The 22,982-nt window shown below is 44.7% G+C and overlaps 1 protein-coding gene across 1 annotated transcript in view; it reads left to right on the top strand.

Annotated features, from left to right (window-relative positions):
- CDC5L (cell division cycle 5 like) overlaps positions 1-22,982 on the top strand; it is a 215,516-nt gene that overhangs the window by 138,130 nt on the left and 54,404 nt on the right. The window contains exons 10-11 of the mRNA XM_069236107.1: positions 8,134-8,296; positions 10,175-10,339. Of these exons, the coding sequence (XP_069092208.1) occupies positions 8,134-8,296; positions 10,175-10,339 (328 nt within the window). The remainder of the gene's footprint in view (positions 1-8,133; positions 8,297-10,174; positions 10,340-22,982) is intronic.

The following is a 22,982-nucleotide window of genomic DNA, read 5'->3' as shown; positions in this document are numbered from 1 at the left end:
GAGGCATTTAAAGAATGACACCAACGGAAGCAAAATGGTTAAAAAAAAAAACTTTAAAAAAACTAATTATCCTTGAAGAGCAATGGAAGCTGACAAGATATCAGTTTCTGAGCGTCATAGAAAACTTTCTTTAGAAAATGGTTAACTTGACGGATCAAAAATTCAATCGGAACAAAACATCAAACCTCATTTCATACTAGCTGTTTATTGAAAACGTATACCCAGTGAGGCACAATGCCTTCCCCACCAAAGGTTCCTGCTGACCAGAAATCTAACCCCAGATTTATATTCTGAAACATTAAATGATTCAGATCACTAGGAACCCTATGACTCATGGTTTGTTGATCAGAGACTTTCAACTCAACACATCTATACCTGGGGCCGTATTACAGATGGGGCTCTCTTTCCCAAAAGGTGCGCCGTGTTGAGTCACGCAAAGGGTGCCCTTTTATGCAGAAAGTGGTGCCCACAGGCCAGCCACAAACTTGTGTTGCCTGCAGGTCAGCACGTTTAAGTGCAATACAAAAAAGATGCATCTGGTAGAGGCTTCTAGCTCCAGATTCCTTACCTTAATATTTCCCCAGGCGTCAGACTGGATCTGGAAAAATATTTGTGAGCAGTACCCCCGCGCACTGGTATGTTGCATCAATCAACTTTGTGTGCATCATCAGCGCCAGAAATTGTTCTCCCAGGCGCTCCCTTTCATCAGAGCTGTTCTAAACATAGTGCAGTTTCAGGCTTAACTCCCTGACAGCGAGTCTAGGATATTCAGGCTATCATACCGATGTTTCAGCCTCTATCCTGGATAGACTCTGAGGCTGTTGGGACTCTCGGCCTCCTGCATCCTGCTGGTAACACGTGCTATTGCATAAGCGGAGTCTGCAGAGGGACTTGAAGTTTCAGTGGGTGCAGCATCAGGGGAATCTCTCTGACGTGGTCCAGATCTCAGAGGGAGCTGCGAAAGTCCTGCAGTGGTGGCTAATAAACTGCAGTTGACTCAGTGGCAGACCCCTCTGCCTTCCCCCACCAGGTCTCACAGTATTGACAGATGTGTCACTCCTGGGATGAAGCAGCCATCAAGGAGAGCTGGAGATCAGAGGGCTCTGGTCTCTAGCATAATCCAGACTCCTCATAAACGTGCAGGAGCTCTGAGTTATCTCACTGGCATTGAAAGTCTTTCTACCCTCCACCAAGGGGAGGCATGGGTAGGTGTTTACAGACAACACCACTGCCATGTGGTACTGCAACAAACTGGGTGGGGTGAGGTCGTGGACCCTTTGTTAAAGGGCTCTATATCATATCTCTGGTGGTTCTACACCTGGCAAGTTCTCTGAAGGCCTGGGCGGACAAACTTAGCCAATGATGCCTAGCTGATCACGAATGGCGTCTCCACCCGGAGGTGGTTCAAGGTCTCTTTCAGCAGTGTGAAGAGCATTGGTTAGATCTTTTTGCCTCTGAGAATGCACAAAGGCCACGGTTTAGCGTGCTGGAGTTTCCAAGGCGGCACTCGATCTGAGATGCTTTTAATTTTGAGTGAAGCTCGGGCCTCATGTACGCCCTTCCACTCATGCCACTCTTACCCAGGGTTCTCAAGAAGATCAAGAACGACCAGGCCCATGTCATCGTTGTGGCTCCGGACTGGGCACTGGTATCCTGAGTTACTGAGCATGGCCATTGATCTTCCGATCTGGCGGCCTCTTCAGAAGGATCTTCTGTCACAGAAGCAGGGGCAGGTTCTCCACCCGAACCTATCCAATCTCTGCGCTTCTTGCGTGGAGATTGAGCGGCAGCATTTGACAGCTTTTGATCTTCCTCCCAAAGTCTGTGATGTCAACTTAGCAGCCAGGCATCCTCCACTAAGACTGCATATGCCTGTCGATGGAAAGAATTTGTGACACTGTGTGCAGAAAATCAAGTTGATCCCCATTCTACCCCCTCACCCCCCTTTCTTAGGTCCTCCTTTTCATACTTTCTGCCCTGGGCACTCTCAAGGGCTACATTTCTGCCATCTATCTTCTGTTTTTTTTTGTGGTTGCCTGACTAACCATCCCTCTTCAAGTCCCCTATAGTAAATAGGTTTCTCAAGGGCATATACATCTCTTTCCCCTTCCCCATTTAACATGCCTCATTCTTGTGCTAACATTCTAGATGTGTGCTCCTCTTAAGCCTCTCCATAATTGTTCCCTCAGGCTCCTTACACTCAAAACAGCCTTCCTTGTGGTGATTACATCGTCCCAAAGAGTGAGTGAACCTCAGCCATGTCATCCAAGCCTCCTTACTTCACTGTCTATCTTGACAAAATGGTGCTTCGCACAAAAGCCTCCTTTCACTTCATTTCACGTAGGCCACTCTATCACCCTGCTCAATTTTTACGCTCCTCTACATCCTTCTAAAGAAGAGGCACAATTCCACAGTCTGGGCCCAAAAACAGCGTTCTCATGCTACCTTGATCAAACTCTTTGTGTGGTATGTTGGAGCGAAGAAAGGTTGGGCCGTGCAGAAGTGGACCATCTCCAGATGGGTCATACTCTGCATTAAGATACACTGTGTACTGCCCCAAAAGCAACCTCCTTATTCCACCAAAGCTAATGCTGGGACCACTGCATTATCATGCAGAGGTTCGGTCCTGGATATACGCCAGGCAGCAAAATGGGCATCTCTGCACACGTTTATCAAATACTACTGCCTGGACAGTCAGATCGGTAGGAATGAGCACTTTGCCCGTTCGGTACTGCAGGACTTCCTCATTTGAAATTGGTCCACAGGTGCCTATTCTAAGATAAGGAGTCTGCAGCCAGAAGTCTCTATCAGATGAACAAGTTACTTACTTTCAGTAACACCTTATCTGGTAGGGACTATATCTTGCTGTAAATTCCTTACCAACCCACCCTTCCTCCCCACTCTGCAAACTGATTTCCAGGGACAGGGCTGTTGCCTTTCATGGCCCTAGTTTTCCACACCAGGGGTCAATGTTCTTCATGGTTCTGCATTTCTGGCGTGGAAAGTCGTGAAAAGATACTGACATCAGCACTCCTGGGTGGCGCCTACCTAGATACTGCAGATGTAATTTCCGACATGGAGCCAATCAAAGCTATCTACCAGCACACAAGGAGTATTGCTCACAAAAAGTCTTCCGGATTGTAGGAAAGTACCCTCTTTATTGGCATGGTTATCCCCATTTTCTGCCTGTTGTCAATATGTTTGACTGTGTCTACTGAGTTCCTGCTAACCAGGACCCCAGTAGGTTTGCTCTCTTCTATAAATTGTACCTTTTTATTCCCACAATTGGCATTTTGCTCCACCCATGTAAGTCCCTAGAATATGGTGCCTATGTACCCAGGGCATTGGAGTTCCATGGGATCCCTGTCAGCTGCAGCAGTTATTCTGCCACTCATAGGGAGCCCATGCAAAGGGTTCTGCAGGCCTGCCATTGTACCCTGCGTGAAACGGGTGCATGCACCCGTTTTCACTACAGGTCACTACACCAGGTCACTATAAGTCACCCTTATGGGAGGCCCTCTCAGAGGCCAGGGAACAGGTACCTGTGTGTGAGGCCATCCCTGCACTAGCAGAGGTGCCCCCACAAACTCCAGACCCATTTTCTTGGACTTTGTGAGTGCAGGATGCCATTTTACGCATGTACTGGACATAGGTCTCTGCCTATGGCCAGCTACATAATGGTAACTCTGAACCTAGGCCTGTTTGGTATCAAACATGTTGGAATCATACCCCAACACTGTTGCAAGTATTGAAAGTATGAATCCATGCACTCTGGGTGCTCCTTAGAGGACCCCAGCATTGTTACCACCAGTCTTACAGTGTTTTCCGGGCAGCCCAGCTGCTGCCAATCCGTTTCTGCCCTCCTGTTGCTTGATCTGCCTTCCTGGGCTTGATCAGAACAAAGGATTTCCTTTGGGAGAAGGAGGTAACACCCTCGCCCTTTGGAAATAGGTGTGACTGGCTTGGGAGGGGTAGCCTCCCCAAGCCACTGGTTTGCTTTGAAAATCACATTTAGTGCCCTCTGTGCATAAACCAGTCCACGCCAGTTTCAGGGACCCTCAGTCCCTGCTCTGGCGCGCAAATGGACAATGGGAAGGGAGTGACCACTCCCCTGTCCATCACCACCCCAGGGGTGGTTCCCAGAGCTCCTTGAGAGGGTCCCTGGGTTTTGCCATCTTGTTTCCAAGGTTGGCAGGGAATTCTGGGAGCATCTGAGTGGCCAGGCAGGTGACATCCGAGCCCCCTCCTGATCGGTGCTTACCTGGTTAGGTGACCAATCCCCCTTTCAGGGCTATTCACCTCTCTTGGGTGGGTGATCAGATTCAGCTTGCAAGATTCCAGCATACTCTTCTGCAACCTCTGCTTTGACTTCTGGCCTCCGTACCTGCGACTGGCACCTTCAGGACCTGAAAAGCTGCTTCCCAGAAGAATAACTCTTCAGCAACATTGTTTCCAGGACTCCTGCCAGCTTTGCAACATTTCCCTCGCCGTACATCCTCAGAAGACTGCAACTCTTCAGCCTGCATAAAAAGAAGAAAGAATCTCCCTTTGAGTGAAGGAGTCCCTTCCCTGTAACCACAGGCACCTACAACAAGCGATGACTGGCTGCATGGATCCCCTCTCCTGCTGAGCTGCGTGGATCCTGCTTCACGGGTGGTGGTCCGGAGAAGTCCTCTTGGTCCAGCTGTCCAGTTTTGGTGGAGGTAAAACCTTGCCTTCCCACGCAGGACAGTACCCCTGTGCACCGCATCTCTTGCAGCTGCCAATGCTTGTTTGCATCTCCTCCAAGGGATCTTCAGGCGACGTGTAGCTCAGGCCCCAGCTCTCCATCCTGCAAAGCACAGTCTCCTGCGTGGATCTCCTGTGGCGTAAGATCCTCTTTTGTAGTGCTGCGTGGGCTTCCTCTGCGACTCCTGTGTTCCCGTCCTGTGGGACTCCTGTGTGTGCTGCCTCTGCTCCTGTGGACTCTCTGCGACACTGAGGGTCCCCTGTGACTCGTCATCCTGGGCCTTGCTGGTCCCAGGCAGCACCTCTTTTCCAAGGCTTGTTGGTGGAATTCCTGCACCAACACCTGTCTGCAATCTTCCTTCAAGCATGGGGCTTCATCTGGCTCCAGGGCTGACCTATTCCTAATCACCGTCGACCAACACCTGCATCCACAGCTGGGTGGGAAGTAGCCTATATTCCACTGTGACTCTTGGACTTCATTACTCAGACTAAGAGTCCTGCATCATTGCATTCTTTAGCTTCGTTCCCTCTCAGTCTGAAGCAAAGCAGAACAGCAACGAGGCTGGTTTCACTACCAGGCTAGTCACAGCCCTAAGGTGGGTAGCCTTATGGGCTCCATGAAGGAAGGGTTCCCCCATCTTGTTTTTTGGTGGGATTAGGAATTCTGAGATTTACCTGTTTTTTTCAAGTGTGGTAATTGTATATGTTGTGACTTTACTTATGGTAAACAAACAGAATTTTCAGATCTTGTAAAGAAGCAACACTTTTCATTTGTTGACTTCATCAATTACAATACTCGTTTTTGAATGTGTGATCAAAAAATCTATGTAGAATCTACAATCCTTCCAGTATAAGAGAGATGGAAGGAACATCTTAGGGCATTTAGGAAACCATCTGAAAATTACATTACTCATTGTCAGCACATCCAGAGACTCTTAGTGTGGATGACATGTGAAGGACTTCCGTTTTGTTGCTAATAAGACTGTTAAACTACACAGAAGAGGTGGGGACCATGCATAACATTTGCGTGAGAGCTTTTTGATTTTTATACTTCAAGCTTTCACCCTTGATTTAAACAAAGAAGAAGAATTACATTATTTATTATAACTATATAATTTTCCACTTATCTCATTGGTTATTTTGGATGTGTCAACTTCAATTTTTTCTCTTCTATTTTTTGCTCCCTTATTTCCATTTCTGTACGCCTTCTCAGTAATACACCACCAGGGTTCTGATTGGTTCTCTCATTGTTAAGCTTGTCATTTACCTATTTTCCATGTTGTTTTTATATGTCGTTTTCATTTTCTTTCCTACTGATCTTTGTCCCAATTCTTTAATTGGTTAGTAATCCCTAAGGGACATTATTAATCGGTCGTTACCATTATAATTTTGTGTGTGTATTGTATTACTCATGCCGTATATTTCATATAAGTTTTGTTTTTCCCATTTAGTTTTTCTTGGTTGTGTTTGCTAATGATTCAGACGTAGTAATTGCCTGTATTGCTTCTGATTGTGCGGATATCGCACTGTTCCCTTTTTCATTTCTTTCTCTGTCTCTCATTTTAATTTGCTGCCTTTTGATCAGTCTTTTTCAGTTTTGAGTGCTGTCGCTTTGCTTAGACTATTCTTGTATTTATGTGCATAGTTAATTCTTATATTCTAGCAATGATTGCCCTGTTTTTATATTCATGGTACGTTCTGTTGAGTCCATTGTTTTGCGTAGGGTCATATAGATGTTGTTTCTTTCTATTGTTCTTTTGATGGGACACACAGTACTGCTTAAGCTTGTTTTAGTTTTTTATTGTACTATGGTGTTCCCGGTAGACTGTACTGCTTAAGCTCTCGATACCTCGTTTACCGTTTCTTTGATCTCATCCAGCATGAATGCCATTATAAGCCATCTACTTGTAAGGTCTTTCTTCACTTTCTCTGTGTTTCCCTATGGGTATACAGCTTGCCACATGATGCTTTTTTACCTCCTATTTAATCCAATCAGGCTGAGCTATGGCGTCCGATAATTTACTGCTGTATGGCTGACACATTGGTTATCATGGCAGTAGGTTTTTGTCAAAACAAGTGTGATTTACACCGTATGCTCGGTTTTTTCACTTTGTTCTTACTATCCTCTTCTTTTTATTCAGTTTCAAGCAAATCTTTTACATAGACTGTGTGTTTTGAGAGGGCCTTTTTTAGGTCAAGCGTGCATGCGCTTCACCTCTTAAGTATTGTGGGCTTTTAACCATGCACACTTCACACCTAACACTTTCATTCTTTCGTGTCCTTGCCTTTCAAAAATCACCTGATGTCATTGGTAAGTGCTTTGTTTGTCCCGCCTTGGGGCAGTTTGGTTACCGCCTTGTACAACCGACCCTGTTACAGGGATAATTGCACGATTGCCCATAAACTTCAGCGTGGATGAACTACTTTTTTGTTTGTCTTTGATTCGTGGCTGCCATGGTGCTCAGAGCCTAACAAGCGTAAACTGCTTTTCCACACTATCACGAAAGAGAGAATTTAGGGTTATTACTTTAACCTCTGTAAGCCAGTAAGGATAGACTAGACTATCTGTGCGGTGTACCCTTACATTGTTACACTACATAGATAGCCAGCTTTGTACAATAGCCATACTGTACAACTGCTCAACTTTGTAGGGCCTCTCTCGGTATACCTAATGATAAAACAAAGGGATAAAAGACCATTACAGGCCCAGACTAGAAACATCACTGGGTTCTCTGCTATTTGAGGGGGGAAGGCTGGAGCACTTTGGCATCGGCATTGCTTAGTGAACCTAAAACAGTAAGTGAAGAAAAGGAATTATTTTCTGGATTCACTCACAGTGTTGGAAAGCCATAAAATCACACCCAGCATGCCCTGAAGTTGCAGCAGAAAATCTTTTTCAATTCACACACCAATTCAGTGTACAGATTACACACAAAGCAGAAGGTGAATGGTTACAGATCCCCCCCCCATGAGGCTTTACAAGTCGTGGCAGCTTCTCTGCCTGTCGCCATGGCTTGAATGTTGAACCTGGCCACTCCTTTCACTTAGTTCAAATAAGTAAGTGACCACAAACCCTAAGACACTTAATTATTTGGTACGTTTAGCAACTAGCTAGCGCACACTCATCAGCCTTTTTTTTATTTATTTTTTGCAAACTCCAGGGGTTGTTTGCCTGTGTCTAGATGAGGTGTCATAGAGTGTATGAATGCAGGATTTGCACAATAGATCATGCAATCAGAAAGTAGACCCATTCTTATTTAAATGATTGGTCCCTTTATGAGCCAAAGGTACAGAACATTGCTGTTACTCTTTTCCATTTTTGTTCTTCATCTACTTTCTAGAACAACATTAAAAAATACATTTACTGCGACCCAAGATGAAGATTCCTCTTTATTTCTTTTCTAGAACTCCATCACAGGGTTCGGAAGGGTTGACACCTCGTGGTGGAATGACACCAAAACCTGTTATCGGAGCAACACCTGGCAGGACTCCACTACGGGACAAGTTGAATATTAATCCTGAAGATGGAATGGTGGATTACAATGATCCGGCGTACATTAAGCAACTGGTATTACACAACGCCTTTTAAATCTATTCTTTGGAAACCAAAACCTATTCTGTTGTCACCAAAAGTTTACTAATTATAAGTTTTTTTTGCTTTGGTTTGAAAGAAACATGGTCTTCATGAGAGTATCTAGGCATTGCAGACTATCTTAGTGACCAATGTGTAATTTCTCCTAAGGGCAAGACTGCCATATCCTACAAACCTATTCAAAAATGATATCTACGAAAGACTAAGCCAGCATTTCATAGGAGGCGCGTCACTCTGTTCCATTTTAACAAAAACAAGCATTGGCAATGTCAGTAGGTCAGACCTTTAAATGAAAGTGCCTCCTATGTGTATGGTGGGTTTAGGCATTTAAGTAAGTCATCATACATGCACTGTCTCTCCTCTTAGCCTTCATACGTCCATTTATTAGCATTTAGTATTTTATGGATCTGATTGAGACCTTCTGAAGATTCTAGCTAGATTTAGTCAGTAGAAAACATCTACCTTTTGGTGTTTATCAGAGGGATAATCAACGGCAAAATATTTGCCTACAAAGGCTATCTGTGTAATAATAATTAAATGAGGCCTGTTGCCTCTGTTGTAAGTTTTATTAAAAAAACAAAATAAAAAAACAGATCAAAAGTATGGTTAATTTTGAAAAACGATGCCAAATGCCAGTCAGGCCTATATAGCCTTTGCAATTAGCATGTCCTCATAATCAATTAAGACCTGATGTATTAAGCATGAACTTTCCCACTAGGAAACAATCGGGTACACAGTAATAAAATTACAAGTATGCACAACATTACAGTTGTCAGACCATAATAAAATCCCTTCTTAGAGGGGCTCATAAGGATTATCACACTGCATAACATCTATCCCCAGAATTTGTTTCAGTAGGTCACCAACACCAGAAAACTCTTTCCTGCTATGGTAATCTGTAAGAATGTATTTTAACCAAATTCAGTGTAAATACAGTCCACTGTTAAAAGCCGGTTGCCTCTAACACATTGTTTTTACAGTAAGTTCTACTGGCTTTCTAATAACGTTTCACAGTAAACAGATCAAACCTATGAAATCTGACATGTTGTTTCCTGCTGAGCCAATAAGGCCTTCAGCCTTTACTATTCGCTTGACTCTAAACCAAACCCAACACAGGCTTACAGAAGTGTGCATATGCTTGCAACCATCATACATACACTTCTAAAAGTATCAATATGTATAAAATTACAGGTGGCAAAACAATATACAACCCCTCTCAAAAGGGCATAATATGAATTAGTCCTCTGTTGTTACAGGGAATGCTAGTCACCAGAACCCATCCCTGCTAAAGTAATCTGAGAAAATCTGTGAAAATTCATGTAAAAAAAAGGCCTGGCTGCAGCCTATATCACAGCTTTATAACAAACTACTGTTAAAGGCCTATTGGCTTTAATACATGCATTTCACAATAAGTGTCAACATGACAGCACCTGCCTGCAGCGCAATCTCTCTCCCCCACTCCCTTTAAATACAGGCATGTTGCCAACTGAACAGTTTAATTGGACCAGCAGATTCAAAAAGCTATTTTGTCTTTCAAAAATGCTCTGTTTCCCGTGCAGGTGCGGTTTGCAACCTGCACTGGGAACAGCGCATTTGATGTGATATGACACACTGCCCCAATCGCCACCCAATACACATATTTAAGTGTGCGCCATAGCTCATAGTGCAGCAGGCTTCACTATATATTATACGGCACCCCTAGTGGTACCAATTGTTTATGGCAGTTTGCTTTGCACAGGCCTTTTCATATGTTTTGAATTTGAGCTTTTATTTGAAAACATCATATGTATTCCTTTTTTTTGTGCACTTTGACATGAGAGTTTTGTATTCTGACGTTTTGCTCTCTTTTTACAGGAGCGAGAGTCTCGCGAACACTTGCGGTTAGGGCTAATGAGCTTGCCTACCCCTAAAAATGATTTTGAGATTGTCCTGCCAGAAAATGCTGAAAGAGAGCTAGAGGACCATGACCTGGATGATGGCTTTGTGGAAGATGCAGCTGAAGTGAACACTCGCAAGCAGGTAGGCATCATACCTGAATGTCTGATAACAATATTGCAGCAGAAGTAGGCCCTGTATCTTCTAATGTGAGTATGGCAACAGTGATTATAATAAAATGTAATGGTAATAGTGTAACAGTTGTGAGAATCGTATCTTATGTTAGTAGTGTTGTATAAACAGTGAGAACTGTATCATCTAAAAGTAACTTGACAACCAAATCTTCGAACAGCAATTGAACAGTATAACCTTGTAAGTATTTCTGATGATGAAACTGGCAAGGTGATAGAAAGTAGATACAGAAGGACCTTCTTTCTTTTTAGTTCAAGATTCTTCAGCGGTATCAAAGTAATCCTTTGTGAATTTCTTATTTCAGGTATTAATTTGTTATTGGGACTCCATGAAATGATCCTAGGAACTTGGCTTATCATTAAAAAAGCTAGTACTGTAGTCAGACCTTTTACTGTCCTTTGGCCCAGCTCCTGGTGATTGTAGAAGGAGGGATGAAGAGTTTAGCAGTATCCAGTCTTTCTTTTTGTATGGTTTGCACGATCTGACTGTAACTTTCTGTATCTTGTAGAGGCCATATGAAGCAAAGTCTTCCATTACTCTGTGATAGTGCAGATGATCAACTTTCTCTCTGTGCCCTCTATATTTATTCCAGTTTCAATTGGTCATATGTGAGAAGAAAATGACTTTGTCAATAACTCTCCATGACTGCTGTTTCTCTGTTTTGTTCCGAATCCTGCCTTCTTCCTTCAGGATCCTGTAGATAGGCAGTAGACAAAAGGCCCTATTACGAGTTTGGCGGTCTGAGGACCAGCAAACCCGTGGTGGTGATCGGACCACCGCACTCCTGTCGCTCCGACTGACCGATTACAACCCTGGCGGTTAGACCGGCAGGATCATGGATCCCAGCTGGTTGACGGTGGACGGGCTTGTAACCAGCCCTGGTGGTGCTGAACTCTGTGCCAACTGGCTGATTACAACCCTACTTTCCGCCAGCTTTTCCATGGCAGGGGACCCCACCATGAAAAGCCAGTGCTGGGTGCCACGGGGGGGCCTGCATTGGCCACCCATGGCCTGGGCAGTGCCGGTGTCCCTCTCCCCAGTGACATCAGAATGTGCACTGTCTGCACTGCAGAGTGACTCCACTGAGGTTCCCACTCAAAGAATCAAGTCTGGCCTCCCATTTCTGGGAATGATGGCTAAGTACATTTTACTGCTACTACAGGCTATTGATGCACATGCTGGAGGCTTTGTTGAGGCAGAAGTAGAATCAATTCTCCGTGGCGGGAAAGGACCTCGCTTTGCATGATCACACCCCTTCCGCTAATGTTTTTGGACTGATGCTGCTGGTTTTTCAACTCTGTGGTGCACTGAGTCCTCAGTGCATGTGCTCTGACCCCAAAGTATGTGTATGATTGGCTAATACCTGAGACATTCTGATGTCTCCCCAGCGACATCAGAATGTGCACTGTCTGCACTGCAGAGTGACTCCACTGAGAGTAACATATTTTTTTCGTCCTTTTTCTTAGCTCCTCTCGGATGGGTAGTCTGTAGCCCCCTCGGTTTTCTCATCAAACAGATGTCAGCACCAAACCCCCTTAAGGTCTCCATATAGTTTCTCAGGTCCTTTCACATTTTGAACGCTGGTTGCTACAGGTCCTACTTTGTCTATTTTGTGTAACTCCTTTGCAGGGCTGTTGGTTTCTTCCCCAACCACACCATTTCCTGCTCCAGCTATTTGCTTTGAGAACTCCTGCTGTTCCGACTTCTGTGCTTTGCGCTGCCCCTGACTATGGGCCAGGCTGGACAAGCCGAAGCCAATGACAGACTTCAAATCTGCAGACTGTTACTAAATGCACAAGTCCTCAATCTGCAGACTATTAGTAAATGCATGAGAGAGTGAAATGCTTCAAAGGTTGAAGATCACTTGGTCAGAAACACTTGCCTAGTTGCCGTTTTGGGTCACACTTGCACATGTTGCTGTTTGACACTGTACCTCTAGAATGCGGTAAACCTAAGTATGGCTGATCAAGTTTTGCCTCTCATCGACATTAATATCTTTCTGCTAACAGATGTGCTGAATGCTAGCATGCTGACACATGTCCTGAGGTTGAATTTTCTTATATTTCTGATGAATACTTTATCTAACCACAGATTCTGCTCCTTTAGGATACTCCCAGGCACAAGACTGGATCCAGAGAATTCTTCCAACAGTGCTCCCCTTCTCTAGTACGTGGCACCCTATGGCTGTGCGGTGACTCCATAAAGTTTTCCAAATGACAGAACAGAGCTACATATAAGAGACATATTTTTCTGCACCCTTGAACGAGGATCCAGATCTCTGCACCCAACTTTGCTGGGCTTCTGACAGCTCCAGAAAACTTTTCACAGGTTGGAAATGAACGACGTCCCCTGAGAAAAGAACAAGATTTAACTTGTGCAGGGACAGCAGGAAACAGGTGTCGATCACTGATCTGCACAAGGTCTGCCTGTGTTGGTTGGGCTCAGACCACGACCATAAGTTGTTCAACAATTGTGCCCTCATGCTCCCTAAGCCTATTCAGGACTGGAAAGCTAAACTCTGCATCACAGAAAATGAGAAGAGGTTAATATTGAAGCATCAGTCCTGCTTTTCAAGGTAGTGAGCTTTGTCACAAGGTTGCTCCAGCAGAATTTCCACTTCCTTCTCTTTGTCTTCTGGCAAATCAAAGACTAGGCACAACCATAAAATAACTAATTGGGACTTTACTGCATCCCACTACTTGAAGTCTAGTTACTGATGGTTTCTCTAGCTACAATATTTCCCTTATAAGGGTGCCAGAAAACAAGACAGTTTCTATGCTCTGATCCAGGATGGCTCTGAAGATACAAAGCCATTGATGCTGGTTGAGTTGGAGACCACAGGCACTAGTACACACCATGGTAATAGGTGTAATGAGGATACGTACCACTTGGATGAGATCATTGGATTCTCACAGGTTGTCCAGGTGCAGCTGCTGGATATGCCCTAGGGTGTGTGCCTGTCAGCGAGAAAGCTGATTGCTGGAATGTTTAGATATTTCCCTTTCTGGGAGGTTTTCTACTGCGCACATAGTAAATTTAAAGGACTCCTCAACCTCCCCAACCAGCCCACCAGTAACAGCAGTATTTTTGCCAATATAGAGGCAGATACTTTATTAAAGGACACCAGTAACAGTCCTCCACTGCATCATCCTCTGCACCAGTATGTACATTGTGGCTGTACAGCATGTTTACTGGATGGGCCATAAACAGGGGTTTACAGAAGGTGAGAACTAACATTGATCAGTGGCTTCTTTTGGTCATACCCTATTGGCTTTCCTTAAAAAAAAAAAAAACACCCATTCCCTTAGCTGCCAAGCTCCTCAAGCCCCACACAAACATCTACAGTAAGCAATTGCCATCTTGTTGATAAAGGAGGCCATTCAGAAAGCTCTCCTGACCAGAAAAGGTGGCTGCTGTTGTGCCAGATACTTGTTTATCTCCATAGAGGACTGAGTTAGGGGCCTAGGCCCTATATTAGACCAGATGTTCCTAAACAAGTTCCCGAACAAAGAATCATTCAAAATGATTAACCTGCCTCACATCTGCCAGTATCGCCAGGAGCCTGAGTGACGTCTGGGATATGCTTTTTCATATTCTGATTGCGAATGAGCATAAGCAGTTTTTGAGCTAGAGAAGGAGACAAACACTACAAGTTTTCCATCCTGACATTCGGGCTATCATTGGCTTCCAGTGTATGTGAAGATGGCTCACCTGCATCTCTGGAGAATTCACTTCTATCCCTATTTAGATGACTGGCTGGGAAAAACGTCCTCCGCAGATTTGGCTAGACTGCTATCACCGATTTGTATTAGTTGGGGTTTTTAAATCTTTCCTCATCCCATCACAAGACTTGAGCTCATAGAAGCACATCTGGGCACATACTCTTGACAGCTTAGTCCCCATTCAATTGATTTCACTCCCACTGTACAGATTTCACACTATCAGACAGATGATTCTGTTCTTTACCCAGGTTCCCACTCAAAGAATCAAGTCTGGCCTCCCATTTCTGGGAATGATGGCTAAGTACATTTTACTGCTACTACAGGCTATTGATGCACATGCTGGAGGCTTTGTTGAGGCAGAAGTAGAATCAATTCTCCGTGGCGGGAAAGGACCTCGCTTTGCATGATCACACCCCTTCCGCTAATGTTTTTGGACTGATGCTGCTGGTTTTTCAACTCTGTGGTGCACTGAGTCCTCAGTGCATGTGCTCTGACCCCAAAGTATGTGTATGATTGGCTAATACCTGATTGGCATATTTAACTTGCCAGTATATGTATATGTACTAACTATTCCCCTGGCTAGTAATTTAAATTGTCACTAGTGGGATGCAGTATTTAATTGTGACGCCACTACAGTGACAAGGTGCACACATAGGTATAGGCCTTCCATTGAAGCCTAGTTGGACAGCTTTGAGATTGCCAAACTCATCATGGCAAAGGAACCTCCTTGCAATGCTCAGACCATCCTTTTTAATATATCTAAGTCACCCCTAAGCCAGGCCTTTGTAGCCCAGAAGGCAGGGTGCCTGAGATTAAAAAGGACATGTCAAATTAAATCTTAACATATCCTGACATGTTAAAAATCGAAACTGTTGTTTTCACTGTAGGAGGTTTGGTGGCCCCCTTGGCTATATGGAGTTTCACTAGCCACCATGCTAAGTGCTAACTTCCATTTGGGATCATGGAAGATAGCAGCAGCTCAGGGTATCAAATTAATCCTCAAATTAACCATGAATCATTGCTGAAATCGGTTTTAAGGTAACTATTAATGAAAAGATGATTTTACAAAATCACCACTTAGACTCAGTAAAGCAAATGCAAGTCACAACTCTGAATCCCACCCCTTTGTTTATGTAGACAGGCTGGCGTCTCCTCCAGAGGAGGAAAACCTGTTGCAAGACTGGTCCTCTACGAGGAGTGGATCATTAAACTGGGTACACCCTAGGAGTGTGCCAAGAGCTCCTCACAGGAGAAAGAAGGCTTCCTTCATCTTGGTTTAAGGTAGAGAGGGGCATCCTGGGATAGCTTAGTGGCCAACACCCAGGAAAGGATGTAAAGTGGGACAGGTAGACCTGTGGGAAAGGTAGCCCCATTAGCTAGTAATTACTCCCCATCACAAACATGAATATGTCATAAATGTGGCACACTAGACACATAGCCCCGAGATCACTACTGGACTGGAAAGAAGACGGAACAAGCATTTGCAATGAAATGGTCTTGCATTCACTTGAGTTGGAGCTATTGGCATTGCAGATTCATAACTGGACTTTTTTTGCCACATTAATTGGTCAACTCTGCCATATATTTTGGCCCTTTCTGCCACATAAGTCCAGTGGCCCTGCTAATAACTAAAGGGCCAGTAGATCTATTGGAATATTTTTCTAAACAAGGCCCTTAAAACACAAACTACTCCTAGGTGCAAAACATATTTACTTGGCAGTTGGTACCGGTAACTTTGCCCGGGTGCAATGAATAAATAATTGTACTCCAAGTATGTGTGCTTACTGGATCACTGTCCCTTTACTGCAGTCTGGGGAGTGGAACAAAATGCCCATGATTTTTCACGCGCTTGAGGACAGCCATCTCACACGATATTAGTGATCCTCAGTCTTGAACTGAAATATTAGGTTCGATGGCATCTGTCGCTGTAGATACGCATGTTTTGCAATAGCTCGCCATCTGGTGTTGGGCCGGAGTGTTACAAGTTGTTTTTCTTCGAAGAAGTCTTTCGAGTCACGGGACCGAGTGACTCCTCCTTTTGTCTCCATTGCGCATGGGCGTCGACTCCATCTTCGATTGTTTTTTTTCCGCCATCGGGTTCGGACGTGTTCCTGTCGCTCCGAGTTTCGGAACGGAAAATTAGCTAATTTCGGAAGATTTTCGTCGGTATTGTTGCGTTCGGGATCGGCGTACTTAGATTCAACACCGCATCGAAGATCGAAGAGCTCCGGTGCCCTTCGGGGTAGTTTTTCGATCCCCGTCGGGGCCTGGTCGGCCCGACCGCGTGCTGAAGAACGCCGATGGAACGGACCCCGTTCCGTTTCTGCCCCAAATGCCACAATAAATACCCCTATACAGACCAACACTTGGTCTGTAACCTGTGTCTGTCACCTGAGCACAGTGAAGACACCTGTGAGGCCTGTCGTGCGTTCCGGTCCCGAAAGACACTCCGAGACCGTCGAGCCAGAAGACTTCAGATGGCGTCCGCGCCGACAGCCCACAGAGAGTTCGAGGAGCAGGAAGAGGAAGGTACCTTCTCGATCCAAGAATCGGACTCCGAAGGATTCGACGATACACAAACCGTGAGTAAGACGTCGAAAACCACACAGAGGAAAATTTACAAGGCCCAGGGGACGCCACTGCCATCAGGCCATGGCTCCACCCATAAATTCGGTGACCGACCGTCGGCACCGAAAAAGGCCCAAACAGTGCCGAGATCGTCCGACTCCGGTCGAGACACTGGCACGCAGCCTTCTCGGGACCGAGAAAGTGCTGGAGACAAGCCTCGACACCGAGATGCCGGTGTGGACACGGCTCGACGCCGAGACAGCGGCACCGAAGAAGATAGACGCCGAGAGGTTTCGGCCCCGAAAAAGAAAAAAGTCACCTCGGAGCCGAAAAAACACGCAGACAAGGTTTTGGTGCCGAAACAAACTGCAAGCGACCCAGCTTCAGGCTCTTATACAGAAGAGCACTCGCTAACCTCCCAAATGCAAAAGCATAGGTTTGAGGAAGAGCTACAATCAACTGATGTGGACCATACGCAAAAGCGTATCTTCATACAGCAGGGGACAGGAAAAATAAGCACCCTTCCCCCCATTAGAAGAAAGAGAAGGTTGGAGTTCCAAACTGAACAGACACCACAACCAAAAGTGGTGAAAAGAGTTACCCCACCACCCTCTCCTCCGCCCGTGCTTAACGTCTCACCAGCACGAACTCCATCACACTCCCCAGCTCACACCACCATAAGCCAGGGTGACCAAGATCAAGACGCATGGGACCTATACGACGCCCCAGTGTCAGATAACAGTCCGGAGGCATACCCTACGAAGCCATCTCCACCACAAGACAGCACCGCGTATTCTCAAGTGGTGGCTAGAGCAGCACAATTTCACAACGTAAGCCTCCACTCAGAACAGGTCGAGGATGATTTTTTATTCAACACACTCTCCTCCACCCACAGCTCATACCAAAGCCTGCCTATGCTCTCTGGTATGCTCCGGCACGCGAAAGAAATCTTTAAGGAGCCGGTCAAAAGTAGGGCAATCACACCAAGGGTGGAAAAAAAGTATAAGGCGCCTCCTACAGACCCGGTTTTCATCACTACACAGCTGCCACCAGACTCTGTCGTTGTAGGAGCAGCTAGGAAAAGGGCCAACTCTCACACGTCTGGAGATGCACCACCCCCAGATAAAAAAAGCCGCAAGTTCGATGCAGCTGGTAAAAGAGTCGCAGCACAAGCTGCAAACCAGTGGCGCATCGCGAACTCCCAGGCACTACTTGCGCGCTATGACAGAGCCCACTGGGACGAGATGCAACATCTCATTGAACATCTGCCCAAGGACTTACAAAATAGGGCAAAACAAGTGGTTGAGGAGGGACAGACCATTTCCAACAACCAGATCCGCTCCTCCATGGACGCTGCAGATACAGCTGCACGGACAATTAATACATCTGTAACTATCAGAAGGCATGCATGGCTCCGAACGTCTGGATTTAAACCAGAGATTCAACAAGCAGTTCTCAATATGCCTTTTAATGAAAAAGAACTGTTCGGTCCAGAAGTGGACACAGCGATTGAGAAACTCAAAAAAGATACGGACACTGCCAAAGCCATGGGCGCACTCTACTCCCCGCAGAGCAGAGGGAATTACAGCACATTCCGTAAAACACCCTTTCGAGGGGGGTTTCGGGGTCAGAGCACACAAGCCAGCACCTCACAAGCAACACCGTCCAGTTACCAGGGACAGTATAGAGGAGGTTTTCGGGGACAATATAGAGGAGGGCAATTCCCTAGAAATAGAGGAAGATTTCAGAGCCCCAAAACCCCTACTACTAAACAGTGACTCACATGTCACTCACCCCCTCCACACAACACCAGTGGGGGGAAGAATAAGTCATTATTACAAAGCATGGGAGGAAATCACTACAGACACTTGGGTTCTAGCAATTATCCAACATGGTTATTGCATAGAATTTCTACAATTCCCTCCAAACATACCACCAAAAGCACAAAATTTGACAACACACCATTCCAATCTCCTGGAGATAGAAGTGCAGGCACTATTGCAAAAGAATGCAATTGAATTAGTGCCAAACACACAAATAAACACAGGAGTTTACTCACTGTACTTTCGGATACCAAAGAAGGACAAAACGCTGAGACCAATCCTAGACCTCAGAGTAGTGAACACTTTCATCAAATCAGACCACTTTCACATGGTCACACTACAAGAAGTATTGCCATTGCTAAAACTACACGACTACATGGCAACTTTAGACCTCAAGGATGCTTATTTCCATATACCAATACACCCATCGCACAGGAAATACCTAAGGTTTGTATTCAAGGGAATACATTACCAATTCAAGGTACTGCCTTTCGGATTAACAACCGCACCAAGAGTCTTTACCAAGTGTCTAGCGGTAGTCGCTGCACACATAAGAAGGCAGCAAATACATGTGTTCCCATATCTAGACGACTGGCTAATCAAGGCCCATTCGTTAATACAGTGCTCAAATCACACTAATCATATCATACAAACCCTCTTCAAACTAGGGTTCACCGTCAATTTCACAAAATCCAAAATTCTGCCGCGCAAGGTACAACAATACCTAGGAGCCATAATAGACACATCAAAAGGAGTAGCCACTCCAAGTCCACAAAGAATTCGAAATTTCAACACCATCATACAACGCATGTATCCCACACAAAGGATACACGCAAAGATGGTACTACAACTCCTAGGCATGATGTCTTCATGCATAGCCATTGTCCCAAACGCAAGACTGCACATGAGTCCCTTACAACAGTGCCTAGCATCACAATGGTCACAAGCACAGGGTCACCTTCTAGATCTGGTGTTAATAGACCGCCAAACTTACCTCTCGCTTCTGTGGTGGAACAACATAAATTTAAACAAAGGGCGGCCTTTCCAAGACCCAGTGCCACAATACGTAATAACAACAGATGCTTCCATGACAGGGTGGGGAGCACACCTCGATCAACACAGCATACAAGGACAATGGAACGTACATCAAACAAAACTGCATATAAATCACCTAGAACTTCTAGCAGCTTTTCAAGCACTAAAAGCTTTCCAACCAATCATAGTTCACAAATACATTCTCGTCAAAACAGACAACATGACAACAATGTATTATCTAAACAAGCAAGGGGGGACGCACTCCACGCAGTTAAGCCTGCTAGCACAAAAGATTTGGCGTTGGGCAATTCACAACCAAATTCGCCTAATAGCACAATTTATACCAGGGATCCAAAATCAACTCGCAGACAATCTCTCTCGAGATCACCAACAGGTCCACGAATGGGAAATTCACCCCCAAATCCTGAACACTTATTTCAAACTCTGGGGAACACCTCAGATAGACTTGTTTGCGACAAGGGAGAACGCAAAATGCCAAAACTTCGCATCCAGATACCCACACAAACAGTCCCAAGGCAATGCCCTATGGATGAACTGGTCAGGGATATTTGCTTACGCTTTTCCTCCTCTCCCTCTCCTTCCTTACCTGGTAAACAAACTCAGTCAAAACAAACTCAAACTCATATTGATAGCACCAACTTGGGCAAGGCAACCCTGGTACACAACGCTGCTAGACCTATCAGTAGTACCCTGCATCAAATTGCCCAACAGGCCAGATCTGTTGACACAGCACAACCAAAAGATCAGACACCCAGATCCAGCATCGCTGAATCTAGCAATCTGGCTCCTGAAATCCTAGAATTCGGGCACTTACAACTTACCCAAGAATGTATGGAAGTCATAAAACAAGCCAGAAGGCCATCCACCAGGCACTGCTATGCAAGTAAATGGAAGAGGTTTGTTTGCTACTGCCATATTAATCAAATACAACCATTACACACAACTCCAGAACATGTAGTGGGTTACTTGCTTCACTTACAAAAATCTAACCTGGCTTTCTCTTCCATTAAAATACACCTTGCAGCAATATCTGCATACCTGCAGACTACCTATTCAACTTCCCTATATAAGATACCAGTCATTAAAGCATTCATGGAGGGCCTTAGGAGAATTATACCACCAAGAACACCTCCTGTTCCTTCATGGAACCTAAATGTTGTCCTAACTAGACTTATGGGTCCACCTTTTGAACCCATGCACTCCTGCGACATACAGTTCCTAACCTGGAAGGTGGCATTTCTCATCGCCATTACTTCCCTAAGAAGAGTAAGCGAGATTCAAGCGTTTACAATACAGGAACCTTTTATACAACTACACAAGAATAAGGTCGTCCTAAGGACCAATCCTAAATTTTTGCCAAAGGTTATTTCACCGTTCCATCTAAATCAAACAGTGGAACTTCCAGTGTTCTTTCCACAGCCAGATACCGTAGCTAAAAGGGCACTACATACATTAGATGTCAAAAGAGCATTAATGTATTACATTGACAGAACAAAAAACATCAGAAAGACTAAACAACTATTTATTGCATTTCAAAAACCTCATGCAGGAAACCCAATATCAAAACAAGGTATAGCCAGATGGATAGTTAAATGCATCCAAATCTGCTACCTTAAAGCTAAACGACAGCTGCCCATTACACCAAGGGCACACTCAACCAGAAAGAAAGGTGCTACCATGGCCTTTCTAGGAAACATCCCAATGCAAGAAATATGTAAGGCAGCCACATGGTCTACGCCTCACACATTCACCAAGCACTACTGTGTAGACGTGTTATCCGCACAACAAGCCACAGTAGGTCAAGCCGTATTAAGAACATTATTTCAGACTACTTCCACTCCTACAGGCTGATCCACCGCTTTTGGGGAGATAACTGCTTACTAGTCTATGCAAAACATGCGTATCTACAGCGACAGATGCCATCGAACTGAAAATGTCACTTACCCAGTGTACATCTGTTCGTGGCATCAGTCGCAGTAGATTTGCATGTGCCCACCCGCCTCCCCGGGAGCCTGTAGCAGTTTGGAAGTTACCTTCAATTATTTATATATGTATCATCTCAACCTTAAATAGGTGCATACTTAGTCACTCCATTGCATGGGCACTATTACTACAATTCAACTCCTACCTCACCCTCTGCGGGGAAAAACAATCGAAGATGGAGTCGACGCCCATGCGCAATGGAGACAAAAGGAGGAGTCACTCGGTCCCGTGACTCGAAAGACTTCTTCGAAGAAAAACAACTTGTAACACTCCGGCCCAACACCAGATGGCGAGCTATTGCAAAACATGCGAATCTACTGCGACTGATGCCACGAACAGATGTACACTGGGTAAGTGACATTTTCATTATAAAGTATTGACCATTGTACAGCGTAATCAACTGTAAGCTCTCCTTGAGGTTAATTTTATAAATAGACATATGTAGTTCATCTAGTTGGGTTTTTGCTTTGTATTCGCAGTTTGTATCATGTTATAAAAATAAAACTACAAGCCCCAAAATGCAAAGCAAAAACAGGAACTAAATGAGCGAATCATGCATCAAACTAGGGAGCTGGATAACTCTACGAATACTACTTCAAGAGCTGGTTACCAGCTTGTATCACATTATAAAAATAAAAAGTGGCATTTAGAAAACTGCATTATTTGCATAGTGCTGCATTTCATGACTTCTTAACCTGAAAGATTACTACATCGTCTTTATTCTATGACCCCTGCTTTGCTCTTTGTGCTTTACATAGACGTCAAGATCTATTTATCTATATTCATGAGAGCGAGAACATCAGGTTTTCCCCGTCAACACACATTATCAAATAGATTTATGAAAGACGAACTAGATGATAGATGGCACGCAATAGCTTTAAAACTTACTAGTGTCTTCCTTTGATGGCATGTTCACGGCATGATTTAAACGTTAGTTGCACTCATGAGAGTGAGTTCCTGGGGTAGATATTCAACAATGAAATAACACTTTGTGGTGCTTCTGAACTGCTGACCAAGATAGGCAGTCAGCTGCAAGTCAGGCACAGCCAACAATCAGTATAATCCTTTTAACATGGTTTATTTCCTGCTTTACATGCCAAAATGTGTCAATTGTCTTGTAACGCATAATTTGGGAATTTTGCCACCTTAATTGAAATCTGCCTAAGCTCACAACAGTGCAGCTCGCCTCCTAGAACGTGAGAAGAATTTTCAGACGATCCCTGCTAACTGACCATATGTTATGTAGTTCCACACAGCCGTGAAGAATCTATGCATTTATTAATTTCTCTGTGCTGCATCAGAGGCTGAAGGGGGTGTGATGGATGTGTTGATCACCAACATTTCTACAGTACCATTTCTCAAAAAATAAAATCAGGGTTTCAGCAGAAAGTCTGCTCTGTTCGTCCATCTGTTAAGACAGCGACTAAGGGCAAATAAAAATGG

The sequence above is a fragment of the Pleurodeles waltl genome, chromosome 5 (genome assembly GCF_031143425.1).
Source record: "Pleurodeles waltl isolate 20211129_DDA chromosome 5, aPleWal1.hap1.20221129, whole genome shotgun sequence".
NCBI lineage: Eukaryota > Metazoa > Chordata > Amphibia > Caudata > Salamandridae > Pleurodeles > Pleurodeles waltl.
Note: the sequence above shows the minus strand (reverse complement) of the source record. Positions and strands in the feature narration are given on the sequence as shown.